The sequence below is a fragment of the Suillus discolor genome (assembly GCF_016758755.1).
Source record: "Suillus discolor strain FC423 chromosome Unknown F5147scaffold_97, whole genome shotgun sequence".
Classification (NCBI taxonomy): domain Eukaryota; kingdom Fungi; phylum Basidiomycota; class Agaricomycetes; order Boletales; family Suillaceae; genus Suillus; species Suillus discolor.
The window spans coordinates 114,279-133,062 of record NW_024541344.1 but is presented as its reverse complement, the minus strand read 5'-3'; the positions used below and the strand labels follow the sequence as shown (position 1 = coordinate 133,062).

General features: G+C 44.5%; 3 protein-coding genes across 3 annotated transcripts; 1 reads left to right on the top strand and 2 right to left on the bottom strand.

The window, feature by feature from the left end:
• Positions 1 to 1,210: 1,210 nt before the first annotated feature.
• F5147DRAFT_780039 (uncharacterized protein) lies at positions 1,211 to 2,119 on the bottom strand (the record flags this gene model as incomplete). The annotated part of the gene is made up of 2 exons (XM_041442394.1): positions 1,211 to 1,957; positions 2,015 to 2,119. 2 exons carry the CDS (start codon positions 2,117 to 2,119, stop codon positions 1,211 to 1,213), a joined length of 852 nt encoding a protein of 283 aa, XP_041286525.1.
• A 6,192-nt stretch (positions 2,120 to 8,311) lies between these two features.
• Positions 8,312 to 9,728, bottom strand: F5147DRAFT_748142 (uncharacterized protein; the record flags this gene model as incomplete). Its single annotated transcript, XM_041440024.1, has 8 exons — positions 8,312 to 8,429; positions 8,479 to 8,624; positions 8,674 to 8,802; positions 8,858 to 8,990; positions 9,039 to 9,232; positions 9,281 to 9,389; positions 9,448 to 9,591; positions 9,643 to 9,728. The coding sequence occupies 8 exons, from the start codon at positions 9,726 to 9,728 to the stop codon at positions 8,312 to 8,314; spliced, it is 1,059 nt and encodes a 352-aa protein (XP_041286524.1).
• Positions 9,729 to 12,983: 3,255 nt separating this feature from the next.
• Positions 12,984 to 15,933, top strand: F5147DRAFT_657956 (uncharacterized protein; the record flags this gene model as incomplete). Its single annotated transcript, XM_041434354.1, has 9 exons — positions 12,984 to 13,157; positions 13,208 to 13,297; positions 13,495 to 14,424; positions 14,474 to 14,953; positions 14,999 to 15,085; positions 15,167 to 15,204; positions 15,361 to 15,608; positions 15,728 to 15,799; positions 15,860 to 15,933. 9 exons carry the CDS (start codon positions 12,984 to 12,986, stop codon positions 15,931 to 15,933), a joined length of 2,193 nt encoding a protein of 730 aa, XP_041286523.1.
• Between the last annotated feature and the right edge of the window lie 2,851 nt (positions 15,934 to 18,784).

The window sequence follows — 18,784 nt, the reverse complement described above, 5'->3', positions numbered from 1 at the left end:
AGCGTACCATATGCTCCAGCTGACGGATGCAGTCCAAAACACATACAAGTGTCGATGCAAAAAAGATCATCAGAAACTCGCACCACCGAACCCGGCCATTGTGACGCGTGAATCGGAACTGTGCGATAGGCTTCGGAAACATCCCGAATTGCCATTTGCGAACCCGGCGGTAGCCGACTGATGGTGAGTGTGAGCACATGAAACGTGCCCCAAGTACTTGGAAAATTATCTGGATTAATATAAGAGTTGATTGAAGTGTTTGGAAATCTTGCTGAGAGAGTGTGAGGAAAGGAATAGTTTTGTATGACGCGATAATGACCAGGTCGCCCTGGTTTGGGTATAATAGAGAAGGGAGAGGTTTGAAAAGGTCCAACAAGACTTTCGACTTCATTAAATTTAAGCGGACCAATGTATCGTCCTTTCTTAAGTTCGGTTTGCACAATAGAAAGAAACTCTTGTCGATATACAGAAATGGATTCTTTGTTAGGAGGTGCCTGAGTGACTTTAATATTAGGAATGTCCAAAGAAAAACTGTGGCGAAGACCATCAGGAATATGCGGATATCTATCAATAAGACCAGTTGCGACCAATTGTGCTTCCCAGGCATCCGGGTCGTACGGGGTGTGCGCTTTAAGCTTTCTGAGCTTGAGGACACGTTTGAGCGCTGTGAGACGCGATTCCGCATCCTGAACAAAAATGTCTTCGGTCGTGCGTGACTTCGGCACAACCGCTGACTCTCTGCCAGTCGCTGCAAATAGCTCTTCCGTCTCGCATTGTGAGAATTCTGCTGACTCGTGAGCACAGAGTGTCGAAGGATTCGTCCCAAAGCTTGACTGCTTTGCATTCGATGATTTTGTGAGGATTCTGTCCCAAACATACGGCACAAGCGGAGAGGACACCTCCGCTTGTGCCTGCCCAAAAATCCTGGCGAGGTTTCTTATGCTTGTTGCCTTGCTCAGGTGAGGGCGAACATTTGCGTGACTCTTTGTAGTCACGTGGTCTCGACGACAAGAAGACTCGTTGATCCGACTGTTAGGGAACAAAGATGCATGTGGCATGCAGCATTTGTTGTGAAGCATGTAGCGTAGAGGTTGTAGCGTGAGGCACATGGCATAGAGCCAGTATGATGAAGCATGAAGCATATGTTTTGAGGCATAATTAAATGCAACAGACAAAATATAACGATCTTTGATGAGCAACATTCGAAACATTAACGATAACGAAGGCTGACCTTGTAGTCTCTCGCGTTATCTTTCTTGAGCCGATCCTCCCAATATACTCTGCTTCTCGTGTCCTCTAATACTTTCTCGTTGACAACCGATATATTGTATGGGCCAATCGAAGATTTAGCTGCTATGTGCCAGCGTTTACGCTGCTTGGCTTGGTATACCAAGAGCGTCTTCTGAGCTAACGGATCTTGGAGAGAGCGATAGCTGTGAACTTGCAAATTCCTCCAGAATAGTGCGGTCATTCTGATTCTGTCCTGAGGCCAACCCGCTTCTTCTATTGCCATTAGAAAACGGGGACACGCTTGACAGAATTCTTCAAATGGTAGGTTCTCATCATTGATTATGGAGCGCGCACTCCGTGTTGTGGCTGACGCTATCCATGCTGTGGAACCGTCAGCTAGAGTTGACAATACCATCGCGTCATCATCTATTGTCTTTTTAACTGACGCTTCATCCAACCCGTCATTGGTAAAGTACCAAAGCTCGACGTATTCTCCCTTGTCCAGCTTGCGAAGAGCGTATGAGGACAGAGTGATAGCAGGTTCATTAGGAATTCCGCTGTTCTGAATTGGGATGTACTTGTACTTATTTTTCTTCCGTTCTTCCTTGCGCGCATCTTCTTCCTCGTTAGCACGTTCTTGGTTTGTCCGTTCTTGCTCTTCGTCTTCGAGACGCTGACGATGAGCCTGTTCCTCTCTGTCATCGTTCCTCTGCTGTTGCCATCGACGCTTGTCCAAGTTGTTGCTGGCTTCCCAAATATTCCTAAGTATTTGAATAGCTCAAACGTCCGTGGTATTCTCATTGATGAGTTGCGCTCGGGTATCGACAAAGTCTTCCGAAGCATAGTCAGGGCAGACTTGTAAATTCGGGTCATTCTGAATGCGAGGCATTTAAGATATATGATAAAGCTTCAGATAGAAAATGCAACGAAATGAGCGTGTATTTGCGTAGTCGAGTACTTGCAAGTGCTAAGTGGAAGTACGAGACAAGGAGGGTGGGAAAAGCTGATCCGCCACATAGACATCATTCTATGTTTGTCCTTGTTCCTTGGACTCACATAGAATACAATACAAGTAGCAAGCATAAAGACAGGCAACGACAAGCAAAATCGACATCCTAAGGTCAAGTGCACAATGAAACAGCAGAATGAGCATTTGTGAGATTGGTTCGAGCCTTTTTGGAAGCCCGGCGTGTGTGAGGAATGATAGCTAGATGAGAAGGGGTGAAAGGGGGAGAAAGGGTGAAGTGGGGTAAAACTCAAATAGACCTCTGGACGCGAGTATAGATTTGGCTCAAGGGGATTGCTACTGAGAACGATTCCTCTAAGTAAAATATGGAGGGGAAACTTGGAAACTAGTAAGAGTAACTAAGAATGAAGGAGCGCACGATGTTGTGCTGATGCGATGCGAGCATGAGCGAACCGCCGAAGGTGCGATATGATATGCGACCAAGTGGCCGAAAGTTTGACTGCACGCGAAGATGTGGAGAAAAGCTGAAGGATTTATAAGCGCACTTTTAGCTGATATGCGAAGGAGATGCGACACAACTATAGAGCAGGAGAAGAGTCTGACGATGCGTGCGATGAGTGAAGTTCGAACATTATAGTGCAACTGTTAATACAGCGTGCGATGTAGTCGGCCGAAGGTTTTAGACTTTGAGTCTGAGTGATGCGTGCAAACAGATGATAATTTCGATAGCGGGAAAAAGAAGATACATGAAAAATCATAAGTCTAAGGTATATATGATAGTGCGCATAGCACTGTTCGGAACCGAGAAGATGGCGGTAATATGTATTAAGGGTCCATAACGCAAGTAACGAAACATACACGATATCACCTTCCGAAATATAATCAGTTTAACGCGAATGAGATAAAATACACACCAATGGACAAGCGGAGGACATGGGTAGGACAGAGGAAGGATGTGCGACGGAACCGACGAAAAGTGGATGTGAACTGAAGCACGTGCCGTGAGACGCAGCCGTCGGCCGACAATAGGAAGGATGCGCGCTGTGGTAGTGATAGCGCATGCTGCGCTAGGACCTGAGAGACACTGCAAAAATAGCCTCTACAAGGCTACAAGGACTACAAGTCCTACACCAGGGTGCCATGGTAGATGAGGCAGACCATTTGGATGTGCAAGAAGTGTATGGGACTACATTCTCCTTCAAGTTGTCGTACCCATCCCTGGGTATGCTGAATGGTTGCCACTTCTCTTTCAGTATGTTTGTGCTGGCCTGCTCAAGTTCAGTAAGCTGCATAGCCTCCAATTAACCCGTCGGCACAGGGACACCGCTAGTGTTGTGCAAGGCCCGGCCCAAAATTTACCCAGCCCAAAGCCTTGAGCCGAACCAAGCTGGGCCTACTTAGGCTGAGCTGAGCCTGGCCTTAGGTTAGGGCTCCAGAGGGCTCAAGGCCTGGCTTGCATTTCCTCGAGCTTTGAGCCGCAGGCTTGAGCCCTGGCTTTCAGTACTCACAAATGCCTGTTTATGCCTGTCATATTACGGCATTATCTGTTATTCTGTACAGTACCAGATATATGCTAATCTACCTCTATGTATGTAGGAAGGGTACCCAAACCCCACACTAGGCCATTAAATGGCCCCACGCATCAACTCTCCCACTAGCAACATGGAAATTGAACAAGCGCCAGCTCCCACATGTCCCAAACGGGCCAGCGCTCCGACTGCCAAGGTACTCAGTGCCGATAATGCTGCTGATTTAGAACTTTCCTCACACAGGAAGGCTCACGAAGCAGCAGCAGCCAAACACGTGCACAAACACATGCCGGATGAGTTTGTGCCTGATGATGATGACACTTCTGCGGCAGCTTCCCCCATCAAACATGCAAAACAATGCATCCAAAAATGCACGACAGATGCACTGGCCAGTGCGGATGTTATTGATGCTGAAGGCTTCCTTGAAGACATTGAGGTACTGGACATTGACAAACCGGTGAAGCCCCAACGTGAACAACGCAGTCGTGATATTGATGCATTGTTCTCACCTTCATACCTCAAGGATGGCAAGCGATACTGTGACTGCAATGCATGCACATAAGTGGCCCCATTGAGACTCAACCTTAATGTTAATTCATTTTATGTCAGAAAATCACATAGACAGGCAGTGCCATTTGTCAATAAGGTCACAACCTTGTGCCGCCATCAAGAAGCTGCACATCGGGTGAGTAATCTACTTGCTACCCTCCGTTTCATGCCTAAAATCAGATTGAAACATGCAGGCATCATATCTCAAATGGGCCAAGCAAAATGACTTTCCCTCCATGCTTCCCAAGGATGCCAAGCGCCAGTGAGAGGAAGCTGCAGCTGACAAGCAGATAAACATAGACGGTCACTTAGAGGAGCATGAGCCAAAGGCCCATATTGTTCCATATTCTGATGCCCTGTTTTGAGATGCTGCAGTTGAATGGTTGACAGCAACTGATCAGGTAGTTTGATTTCTGCATCATTTTTCACATGATTTACTCACTTTTGTATCATCTCAAGCCCATTGATGCACTCGAACACCCAGCATTCAAGAATATGATTGACATTGCTGTGCGTACAACAAATGGTGTCAAATTATCTGATCGCAGACAGACATGACGCGCTATCATCGACTTATTCAAGCAGAACCTCACAAACCTTTGCAAGAGGTTATTGGTGCGTGTATACTAGCATTCTGTGATTCAAATTATTGAACTTACCTTCCCATGCATAGAGTGAAGCTGTGAAGGGCTGTGTCAATATGACCTGCGATGCCTGGCAGGCGGAGAACACAGAAGGATACTTCGCAGTGACTGGCCACTGGGTTGAAGAACTCAGTCTTGGTGTCTGGAAGGTAGAGAGTGCACTTCTCGGTTTCACCTGCTTGAACAATGCCCACAATGGCAAGCGCCTTGGTCAAGCACTGTTCAAAGTTGTCAAGCAAGTTGGTGTGGCTCACAAGGTATGTAGTATATTTTCATGTTAACTACGAGGCTCTCAACAGTGTGCTGGTAGGTTGGGTATGTTACATGCGACAATGCGATGAATAATGACACCATGATGGAATACTTCGGTAAGCATATTGAAGATCACACCAAAAAGAAATATGATCACAAGAAACGGCAGCTCAGGTAAGTTTGTTATTTCATGAATCGTGATATTGATTCTATTAATTCATACTCAATCAGGTGCCTTGCACATATAATCAATCTCGCCACACAAGCTCTCCTCACAACCCACAGCCAATCGAAGCATGTTGATGCTACCAAGCCAGATGATGACCTTGTTGCATTGTGTGATGGGCAACGAGATGAAGTTGGCCTTATCCGGCCAATTTCAGTCAAGGTTTGTGTTGATTTTAACTATCTGTTGACACAGCTGATCATTTTGTGAACTAGGAACGTTCTTCAGCCTCCCGCAAGGAAATTTTCCGCAAGATTCAACTGCATGAGGAGGATGGCCATATTCCTGTCATCAATCCTCGGCAACTCCTCCTTGATATGAAGGTTCGATGGTCATCTACCTTTGTGATGCTGCGTCGAGCATATGAACTTCAAGATGTGTGTCTTACCACTTGCATTGTCCCCTTGTCCTCACCCTTCCATTAGGACATAAATTATTTTGTTGGTCAACTTGCATTACAAGAAAAGGATGTCTGCCGGCACAAAAAACTTGCTCACTTGGAGCTGTCTGACAAGGAATGGACTCATGTCCAGGAACCTCTCTTCCTCCTTGGTGTAAGTTTTTGTATTATTTTGACTACTCCTGCTCATGTGAATCAGTTTGCAGAATTGGCGCAGCACTCATTTTCGACAGACCAGGGACCAACACTGCACTTAGCATTGCCTGCAGTCGAAGGACTGCATAATGCATGGTCCTCCTGTTCTGGACGACTCAAGTACATCGATTTTCATGATGCATTGGATGCTGGCATCGCCAAGATTTCGGAATATTACACGAAATCAGCTCACTCAGATGCTCACATAATGTCAATGTGTATGTCTGTCATCATTTGTGTTGTTTGCCCGCATACTAATGATTGAGTCTTATGTTACTACGCTAGTTCTTGACCCCACACAAAAAGCAGCTCATATTAACCGTTATTGGGGCGAAGACATCAGGCATTTGACCAGAGTATGACAAGAATTTAGCTAGCTTTATTTAATGTATAATATCAACAATATTTATCACAATTGTAAACCACATGATAAAGAAATGAATAGGCAGACTACACTGGTGGGATCTCCCACTGCTATAATCTATGCATTGCTGTTAGTTTTTTCGTTGCATGGAAAGAAATCAGATGAATAATTCGACGAAAGAATCTGATTTACAAATCGTAAAGACTGGTACGTATTGACGCTATTTGGGCTGAAAACCCGAAGGGTTTTTCGACCCGAAACATTGTTTCGACCCTGCATAAAAGAGTCCAGGGTGAGCCGTGAGGGCAGGCAGGCCATAGCAGCTCACAGAACGGAAGTTTTCATGCAGAAAATTCATTAGTCGAAAAGATGTGTCGAGTATGTATTGATCTAATCATTAAAATGTCATTCATGGTCACTCTGCGACGAGACGCATGTTGCTGCTAAAGGGAGTGGTGGGTGGGAGCGACAAAATGAGAGTGTAGTCGAGCAGTAGAGCACTTGTGAGTAGTACGTAGTGGTACGAAGCAAGAAAGATGAAAGTCCAAAACAGCTGTGTTGCCGCATAGACTCAATTCTACACGCGTTCTCATGCCTCGAACTTACGTAGAATATAATATTGACTGACCTATAGTACCAAGTTATGATCTACTAGCATATTGTTGTGTTATTGTTAAATTAATCTACTTTTACATAGGCAGCTTCCAACTGCAGAATATATAATCACTGACAGTGTGCTGGCACATTATGCTAGATTATCATGCTATAGCAAGATGCTGATTATCACTCCAATATGTCTGGCTTTATATAGGCAGATTCCAGTGGCAAAATCTGTAATTACTGATAGTGTGTCAAGGTATGACATTTAGTTGTCATGCCACAGCAAGTTGTTGATATTCCACCAAAGACAGCTACTGTTATATAGGTAGCCTTTGGTGACAGGATCCACAATTGCTGACTGTATGCTTGGACATGACACTAGATTATCATGCTATGGCAAGATGCTGACTATCACCCCAATGTGTCTGGATTTACATAGGCAGGTTCCGATGGCAAGATCTATAATTACTGACAGTATATCAAGGTATGATATTTAGTTGTCATGCCACAGCAAGTTGTTGATATTCCACCAAAGACAGCTACTGTTATATAGGCAGCCTTTGGTGGCAGGATCCACAATTGCTGACTGTATGCTTGGGCATGACACTAGATTATCATACTGTGGCAAGGTGCTGACTATCACCCCAATGTATCTGAATTTACATAGGCAGATTCCCATGGCAAGACCTATAATTACTGATAGTATGTCAAGGTATAACATTTAGTTGTCATGCCACAGCAAATTGCTGATCTTCTATCAAATATGGCTACTGTTATATAAGCAGCCTCTGATAATAGGATTTACAATTGCTGACTGTGTGCTTAAGCATGACACTAGATTATCAAGCTGTAGCAAGGTGCTGATTATTCCCCCCATATGTCTACCTTTATATGGGCAGCTTCTCATGGCAAGCTCTAAAATTGCTGATAGTGTACCAGGGTATGACATCCAGTTGCCATGCCACAGCAAATTGTTAATCATCTATCAGAGACAGCTACTGTTACATGGATAGCTTCTGGTGGCAGGATCTTTAATAGCTCAAAATGTGCTGGGATATGATATTCGATTACCACACCATAGCAAGCTGTAGACCTTCCACCAAACACACCTTATGTTACATGGGTAGCTTCTAACAACAAAATCCATCATTATGAACAATAAGTTAAGCTCTGACATCAAGTTATCTCGCTGCAGCAGGTTGGTGATATTTTGGTCAAGCATAGTATATATTTACATTGGGATTCTTATGTGATATAACGACAGAAGGAGTAGATAATTTAACATCTTGTTCATTCATAAGTGGCATTAGGATATCAGGTGTTAGTACAGACACTGCGGTAACAACAATAATGAATTAAGTACTACCCATAGCAGCTTGTTCTCGAAGTACCACATGTTTCTCCCGAATTTTAGATAGTGCACTGTTTTTGCTTATACATCGCTGTGAAGAGGTGGAATTGGGGAAGATACGACTGTAAAAGACATTGACTTGAGAGTTAGAGAATGAAGTTGATCACGAACTGAGTCCACCATGTCATCAAGTCAACTACTTCCTGACTTTCATCAGGATCTTCCAACAGATCAAGAATGCTGTGATAAAAATTCTCAGAGTCTGTAACTGTGTCGGTATGCGAAAATACAGACGACGAGCTTAATGAAAACCGAATCTAAAGATTAATCAGCAGGCAGGCATAAATTGTCAAGTTTTTGACATGCCTGCATGGCAATATAAGCCAAGGACCCTTTAGTTACAGACTTCATGCTGTGGAGATATGCATTTCTGGAGCATGTAGCTTTTGGCTCCTTATCCACGGAGCTCGGAGACGTAAAGACATGCTTGAAACCCTGCCAAAAAAAAACCTTGTAATGAGTGGTAAATTTATGGCCGAAAAAAACTTACGAAGATGAGTATCTTGCTCCTAAGTAAACCAGTCCAAGGATCTTCAGGATCATAGACATACCCAGCATAAAGAAAAATTGGCCACTGATCACCACGAACTGCAGTTTCACCACTTTTGAGGCTCTGCTTGGTTCTGGCAAGTGATTTGATGAGTAGGTGATTGAATGGTAAAAACACTTACTCTGCATTTGACCAGTCAAGGCCTGCTGGGCAGAGCAACACGCCAGTCACTTCATGATTGAAGCCATGGTCAGATTTGATATTTCGGGCAAGAGGTGGAATAAGTGGCTGTCCTCTAGGAACAAGCCATTTGAGGATGGCAGATTTAAGAGTCTTGGTGTCATTGCCTCGCGCACCAGATGCTCCTTTACCCATCTGCCAGAAGGTGATTGTGATGATGACATTACAGTATCAAAAACTTACCAGTTCTCCCACATGAATGATGTCCTCTTCTTCGTCATTCGTCAGACGATCTAAAAGACCAGGGTAGGAATCTATTAATTCCACAAATACCCTGTGTTCCCGGCGAACACTAAAATTGAAAGGGATGTAAGGGGGTGCTGGCATTGAAATGTCAAAATTACACTCACTCCGCAGGATAATCCTTGATCGAAGAGTCTCGTAGTTCTTCGAGTCGGAGTATACCTGCGGTCAGAAGGGCAGGATAGTTGCACATTGCAAACACAGTACAGCCAAAATGTCGACCATGCAGAACAAGGGGGTTCGATGAAGTCCTTGTTGAAGGAGAGTCAGAATGGTAGGATTATAATATGTCAAACACCTACGCCTTTTTACGCGGGCCCGAACGGAGTGCTGAACCACTACGCTTGCGCAAAGGTTCAACAGACGGACGATTTTCATCATCACTCATACTCAAGTTTAGGAATTGGGAGGCTGAAGTATCAGTGGCTACATGAGACGGTTTATATACCATCGGATAGGAAGTAGCGGAAAATTTACTTTTCGTCCGCTGCAGATATCATAACAGCATTGATAGCATGGTTCGATCGTTATTCATTTCGGAACTAAAAAAAAACCGCTATCCTGGCACCGACAGCGGTGCATTGCCTCAGATGACAGCATCGTACATTTATACATAAGTCAAGTTGGCACTGTTGCCACAATTATGAGCATCATGCATAGCAGCCCACCAATGCCGGACTCACCCTCGCGAAAAAGTTTCCAACAATGCTTCCACGTCGAAAAAAATGTCACGTTCAGGTGACTTCTTTAATGCGACATGTGCTACAAAATTTTTGAACAGATGAACCTTACAGGATTCAACTGTCATCATCAGGTGAGCTGAGAGGCATCAATGACGCAAAAGACATACAAGTCGGCATCGATTGCAAGTGAGTGAGTTGATACAGATCAACTCAAAAAGACTTAGCATACAGGCAAATCCATCAAAACAGAAATCTGATTGATATGGGGACACAGACTACGGGTGAGATTTAATATTCTGATGCGGGAAATTTGTACTGAAAGGGACCTAGTCTCCAACGAACAATGCATAAGCGAAGAATCTGAGCTACGACTCGTCAAGGAACACTTAAGGAACGCGGAAAACAATGCTGCTTACCTTTCAGAAAAGGTGCCAATGTACAGAGATAGATGGCTGGAAGAATACTACCACACCAACAACCTCGAATACCACATGCCCTCTAACATCCACATGACTCACCCCCCTCAAATTCCATACGGTGCTCCCTCTCCTACCTTCTTTTCCAGCTGTGTAGACAGTGATAACAAGTATTAGAACTGGAAGAGAAGGCTTTGAGTTGAGCAGACATCATGTCCGAGTGTGAATCATTAAGTAAGAATTTAGGATAAGGGAACATACCTGTTTTTTAACAAACGAGAATGTAAGGCTTGTCCGTATATCATGTAGTTGATTGGTTTCAAGTTAGACGTCAAAACATTAAGCTTGAAGACATTCTAGAAATTGAATCCCGTGAGTAGTATGTGGCATTGATCATAAGCTGATAGGAAGGTCAGGTGAAGGCTCAACAAAGGCGTATACCAATGATTTACCTGGTCACCATTGGGCCCCAAGCATCGAAAGAACCGTCCTGGAACTCTGTAAAATACCAAGGTTGTCCAGGTCAACAGTTGAATGCTGACTCGCACTTGGTGTCAGAAGTAAGAGCTACCAATATAAATCACATACACCCATGATCGCTATAATGGTTCATGATGACCAGGGCTCCAGACATCTGGGTTGGAACAGTCAAACCCTTGTGGATATAGGAACCTATACTTGAGGACAATAATTGTGTCACTGACAAGAGACCAAGTGTCTCATGAATGGACTTGCCCATGGATATTCGTGGCACCCTACTACACATCATAGAATTCAATATAATGGCCATCCATAATTATTCGACTTACCATTGATTCATGCCTGTTCTTCTCCCGGGTCATTAGCATTCAAGCGACAACAATACTGGAGTTCAGCTTGTGAAAGTATTACGCTTGCGTGGCTGGTTCCTGGGAGTATTTGTTGTCTTTACATCACAATTGAGCTCAATTCAATCTAATGGGCGTACTAAACATGAGGGCTACTTACTGATTTGGAGGCCGCAACCTATCACATGCAAAGCTGCTATGATACTTGAATGTAGTGTCTGCTATGCTACGCCGCGAGGTTATGGGAGAATGTTACGACCTAGATGAACTGAATTCCAGAGGTGCAGGAAGTTCGTGAGTTCATCGTTGCGAGCCACTTTGAGGCCATCGTAAGATTATGCATCCCTCTGCCAGATCAGTCTGTGAGGCTTCATTGGCGTCAGACTTTACATGACCAAGTTTAAGGAATGCGACCGCTCCGACGCTCCCATATAAGGAACGACTCCTGAGTTGGGGAAAATCATTATTATGTTCTCAAGTCCTCCGCTTTATTAGACTTACAAAGTTTTTAGACTCATAACCAGTCATTAAAGAACAGTTATTTCGATGTAGCTGTGCTAACTTCAACTAATGATAACTAACTATACGTCCAACGCTTCAGATGAGAAAGCTTCTCTCTATGCTTGAGACTCAAGAATCGGTATTTCAATAATATATATGCGATAATAGAACACAGAAAATAAGAGGTAACATATCGGCAATGTGAGATGGAGGTTTGGAAAGAAATCCTCTGAAGGAAATGACGCAGATGATATAGTGAATGACAATTCAAAGTCAGCCGAAACTCAGCTCACTTAGTAATCGGGCATTTCCAGCCTGGGTCTGAATATGTAGTCATTCAGTATATCAACTGTGCGGTGCTTGCCGTGGAAGTCTCTCTTCGACTTCGATCATACACATTCTGTTATTATTATTAAATTGTATGGTTTCATGTGACTATGTAGAGTAGTAGTAGTACATACTAGTACTAGTATTAGTTCAATTTGAGACTCTGGCAGCTGTCGCAGCTGCATCTATACCTACTAGTAGTACTATGTGGGCAGTGTGAGGCTGCAGGACTTGGCAAAATTTAATGTACTCATTGTCCAAAATCGTGGTGGACGTAACAATTTATTTACCCATGCCATTGGTCCACAATGCCCACAAAAGTTTATTGTGTGTGCCGTGCTAGTGGTAGTGCATGGTCCACAGTCCGTGACAACACTTCACACCATCAGAAAGTAGTATGTCCGCAATTAGTCATTCACTATAAATTCTGATTATGCACATTCGTAGGTCTTCTTTCTGCTCTCTCTATCTACATCAATCATACCATGACCTAGTATACAACATAGGATAGACCTTTGAATAGACTAAGTTCAAGTTATCGTCAGTATGTTATGTTTTGGCTTCCTTATACTAGTAGGGCATTAATGATTTAGAGTACAGGCAGGATCATAACTTGAACAATCCGAGTCATGACTTGGATGTCTACTACTGCTAGTAGTAGTACTAAATGTGCCACACCAAGTGATACTGCACTTGAACCCCCTTCGAAGCGCATGTGAAGCAGAACTCATGAAGGTAAGCCAAGACTCGTCATATAACCCGGGCCATCCAAGTTGTTCTTGTCATAGCTAAGTGTGAACATCATTGTACAGGCACTTCTAATGCAGCGCCATCACCGCTGGCGGATCGAGGCACATGGCACATTCTAGCTCAATTCCTCGAAACCGAAATGAGTTACAGTGAGATGGAAGAGAAACTTTCATCTTACCTCGGCGATCAATACTCTGCGGACGATTGGAAGGATGCCAAAACCATGCTTTTCTCTGGTGAACACAATGTTGGAGCATGTTTGAGAAATCTTGAGCTCTTAAGGAAGAAGTACATACCCCGTCGACCCCGCCCTGTAAGTGATTTTTTTTTCACATCTACTGAATGCATACCAAAAAATTGTAGCGGAAGAATATGTATCTCGACATTGAGGCAAACGAGGGAGACAGCGAAGAGGAGGAAGAGGAAGATGGTGACTACGACACACAGGATCAGGTTGGCTCTTCTGCTTGATTGCCAAAGGTTACATCCATTCCAGGACCGTCAGCCAAGGATACGTTATCCAAAAGGATTGATGAGATCTACAACAACACGACAAAGGTCTCCAGCTCCTCAAGAAGCCGCATCTCTCACAGAGCAGCCTGGTCCCCTGCCACACTCGAGAGTTGAATGTATCTCCTGCATGTCCATAGTATGTCTATTGGTTCATCATGTACTATGTTCCTCATCACTTCCTAGGAACTGCTACGGTTTATATTGCTGAACATCTTCATAGTAAAGGATTCCCTGTGACCATGTCGCTTTGGTTGCTGGGGCAGCTCTATGTGGTCTCAGATAGTCCTAGAACGATTGCATCCTCCCTTCCAGCTTCACATAAGTTCTCAGTAAAAGACTACTATCGCATCTCAGATAAAGAATGTGTTGCGGTGGAACGCTCGACCATCAAATTTCCCAACCCCTTGTGGGTAAGAGTCAAATCTGGCATGTACAAGGGAGTCACAGGCTATGTCTTCGACCCAGACCAGTCAGACCTTTTTGTCGATGTCTTAGTCGTCACTCGAGAGTTTCCCTATCCAATGCTTTCAGGATGTGAAGCTCTGCTTGACCGTTCTCACCTTCTGGTGGACAATGAAGTTACAGATATCATTCGCAATGGTGAAATTATAGGATGCTCATACAAAGGACAGCGATACTACAGGGGACTGCTCCTTAGGAAATTCCACCGCTATCAACTAGAAGTTGTTGCTTGTCCCCACGCTGATGACATTAGACTACATCTGCAGTCAGGGTTTGACACACCCTTCATCAAGAAATCCATTGTGGCATTCTCCAAGCAGTTTCTGCATGTGGGAGATGCGGTTAGGATCATCACAGGAGCAGTTCCATCAGAGATTGGCACAGTCGTGTCAATAAACCATGGGTTTGGTGGCTCCGCATGCATCAAATCAACCCTCGACGGACATCGGGAAGAGCTGGAAGCTCGACTTGAGGATGTGGAGCGTGTTTTTTGGGTCAGGGACGCGGTTCGGGTCGTAGCAGGTTCATACCTGGGTTTAGAAGGCCATGTCATTCAAATGGACAAGGATTTGTTTCGTCTTTGCCAAGGGGTCTCCATGGAGAAGGTAATTTTTTGTGCGAATAGAAAATCTACAACTAACGCTCGGTGCATAGGTGCAAGTTTCAAGATATTATTTGGATCATCATTACCAGACTTGCACGATGCAGTCACATCTGCCATTGTATCAACATTTTGAACCTCCCCCTGAGTCTCAATCCATAGAAATTGGAGATTATATAGAAGTTCTTGTGGGAGAACACATGGGGAAGCAGGGCATCGTGACCTGGTCTCCTGGGCCTCAGGCTATTGGAGGAACCCAGCTGTGGTTCCAGGACGAGTCTCCTCAGACGTCGACTTTGCATTATACAGAGTACTATTCAGGACCTCCAAGTATTCAAATTCCTGTGGCATTTGTCCAGCGGACACGCCTACCCCAGACAATTAAATTTACCAAGGAAAAAGGTTATGACCTCAAGCCTGGAGATGTTGTAAGGGTCGCGCGTGGGCCGGAGTACCAGACGAAAGGGATTGTGCAGAGTGTTGACTTCCCAAAGGCTCGCCTAACACTACTTTCTGAGAGTGATCACTCGCTTGTGAGTGAAATTCAACTTGACACAGGCATATCTGACTTGAAACAGATCGACGTCCCAATTGGATTTGTGATGAAAATACTTAACGTGTCCTTGGATTCTTTCAACAATGTCATCAGCCAAGAAGTGTTTGTGGTTAGAGGTGACCGAAAGGGTTTCTGAGCCACGTTGTATGGCATTGGCGGTGAGAATTGCACTGTTGCTATCAATGGGCAGGCACGCACCACATTCAAATGCCAAGACGTTGTAACCAGGTGAGCAGCGCACATAGTACTGTTGTCGTCATTTATTAATTTTTCATTGCTGTTCAGGTATGGAATGAGATTAAATGGTCCCATGCTAGGAGAATCGGACTTAATAGCATTCTGCGCCATGCGAAAGAGATCTTACTTGGCATTACAACCATGAAGATGCATCACGCCCCCTCCTGTCCCGCTGGCAGTTCCCTCTGATTCGTCTAATTCTATTAGTGCAGCTCACAACCCATCATCATCTAATTGGACTGCCTGGAATCTCACACAGGATATCGATGGTGCGAACTTGAATGATCCGTCATCGGGCGTCAATCTCAGCTCATTGACAACCAACCCATGGACTGTTGATGCACAGGACATTCAGGATGGCATAGATGCTAGAGTGGAGCAGCTCAAAGACAGTGGTGAGTCCGTCCCAGAGGTATCACAACAACTTTTGCTCATTTTATTATAGGCCCTCTACCTTGGTTTATGAGCAAGGAGTTTTCTTCGCTATTCCTTACATATCACGCGATGTTTACAGTTTCACTGAGCTTTGATCATGCCAAGTTTTACAAACGATTCGTATCATCAGCCTGTCCTGATCCATTCTGCGGTGCGAATGGACCCGCACCCAAAGGTTGCATTGCAGTATCTTGTACATCCAGTCGTGCAGGTGCTGCACTTGAACATTACCATATCCCCGCCAAGGATCTGAGCCCAGCTCCTCCACGAAAAAGAAAACAATAATGTCTCATTCTAGACGGCGATTATTACGGTCAGATTCTGACTATTTCACAGTGTAGCATTGGTAAAAAAACTGCTCAGTTTACATTTAATGGTTCCAATACTATTACCTTACATTTTGATCAGATATGTCTTGTGCAACATGCACAAAACACTATGTAGTAATGGACCATATAGTACTAGTACCCATAGTACTATACATCAATTCAATATTTGAACACTGCGATTCTCATCTGTGTGGCAGTTCATTAATCTAGCCCTTTTGAAGTCATTCAAAGTGGCCATCAGGATCATTTGACTACAATGTATTTGTATACATATTTGTGCTTCAAATATCTAACACCCACTGGCAAAAGAACGGAACATGATTTGCCAGTGATCCTGTGGATGCAATTCAAGTGCATCCGAGTCTGACTCTCAGGCTCACCCAGGCCGGCGGGCCCATGCAATCAAGTGCCAATGTGCACAAGAACCCTCCCCCCAAAAAAAAAATAACACGGATTTGAACTAAAGACCCTCATACTAGTACTACTAGTAGTAGACAGTGGCTGAGTCTGACTCCTCGGAGTCCGAGTCCAAGTCAGGCTCAAATGTACTAACTGTGACAGGGTGTGACATTTTGTTGACGATTGTCTACACGGCAAACCCAACTTTTTGTAAATTTTATGTAACACGAAAACCATCCATGTGACATCCCAGCCAATACATAAGGATTATATCATGGATGTCATGATATCGTACAGACATAATGGACATGTGGCTGTGTTGCAGAAAAGAAAAACACAAATTGAACAATAAAAGAAAAAATATGTGCTGACAGAATCAAACCCACAACGTCCACAACATCTGACAATACTAATATTCCAACAATACCACAACACTACTAGGCTGTTGGGTGACAACAGCCTACATAATACATATCGTGCTTCTACGTCCTTTGCACAAATTCTGCTAAGTCATTGGTAGTCTGATGTCCTCAGCACACACAACCACCACAACACTCAGCTCTTGTGAAAATAGTTTAAATGAGTGTCTTGATGTATCATATGAGTGTTCCTCAGTGCTTCAAGAAATTCAGACAGCAGAGCCTTGCACAAGTGATTTGCAAAGCATGCTATGTATTTGGTGGGCATCTACCAAAGCAAGGCCTTGTGGTGTTGCGGTAGTATCGCTTGCTTCAGTTGGCAAAGTTGCGTAGTGTGTGAGTTCGATTCTGTTACGCAGTATATTTTATTGGTTCCCTTTTTTCTATCCGAGGCATTCCCATCACTGGGGCCCATTATGTCCGTACGATATAATGCTTTATATGTAATCCATACACAGCACGAAAACCATACATTTTATGTCATATATACATTACGCTAATATTTCTGAATTTAGACATCAGATTTACAAATTGTTGGGCTTGCCATGTAGGCACTAGATATAGATGGCCAGGTATTCATTCGGCTGCTGCCAGCAAAGTTTGATTTATATAGTCAGTCAATATATAAACCACTCCTCCTCAAACTTGTGAAGTTTTCCGACCTAACAACTTCCCAGCTGTGTTACAGGGATCTGTAACACCTACTAGAGCCCCAGCTCTCCCTATGCCTGCCCCCGCTCTGCTAGACTCCCCGCGCGGCGGTGCGCCGCCCGCGCCTAGAAAGACAGTGGTCTGGACCGCTGTGACCCCGCCCCTGGCGCTATGACCCCGCCCCTGGCCTAGATAGCCTTGTACCTGAACCATGGAGGCTGTACGCCTCATGGTCACCCTAGATCAGCGCATGCATACCGCATGTCGCTTCATGAAGATCTGGAGCGTGCTTGGCGCTTCCTGTACCTATGCGCAGCTGCCCTTGGCGCAGCATGCTTGATCAGAGGGTAAGCCTCATGTATCTTATCTGAACCTCATGTCTGGCTATCATAGATTTACGATATACTATTGATTACAGACTGAGCTAGAATACTTGTAGTACTTCCCTATAAGTAGACACAGATTATTGTACTTAGACTTTACTTTAATCTACTAGGTTCATCCCCAGAACTTGCTCATCTAAGCTTACCAGCTTCCTTGTGTGAGACCGCACTTCTAAGTCGCCCCCATATGACTTAGCACGTATCCGCTAGCCCTGCATCTCGACGAGCGCCGTCTTACCGAGATCGCCGGAGGAATCCTTGACGTTCCGTCAAGGCCAGACCACGCTCAGCTTCAGTAGACTCACTCGAGTCGTCGCTGAGAAGACCTATCCTAGTTCGCACACGCCGACCGACGGTCAGCGTAACAAGCTGAGTATGCAGGCAATAACTGTAATGTAGTTGACCATGTGTATAAATGTTCGCCTCATAGACTTGCGAGTCCAGTGAAGGCATTGTCTACTGCGGACGCGCCTCAGTAACGTTGGACAGTCGAAACTTGATTCTGCAAACTTGAAATGATGAACAAGTACTATGATATGCCAGCTATGATGACAACAATAGTAAGGTGCTTCATTCCAGTGATCAACAACTTCACAAAATATTCAGGCTGATGAAAGATGGGCAGTGCAGAAATTTTCTGGACCCTGTGCCACAATACCCTAACCCATGTTACGCGAAGTGACAGGCTGTGTCATGATATCTGGTGCCTCGAATTGGAAAAGCCAAGGGCGTAGGGTGGTATGTGAGACGCCTGGACTCGTGAAGGAAGTTTGAGTCCAAGAAGTTGTCCCGGAGGGAGTGACTGTGTTACGTCGACTGTAGGTCGGCGTGTGCGAACTAGGATAGGTCTTCTCAGCGACGACTCAAGTGAGTCTACTGAAGCTGAGCGTGGTCTAGCCTTGACGGAACGTCAAGGATTCCTCCGGCGATCTCGGTAAGATGGCGCTCGTCGAGA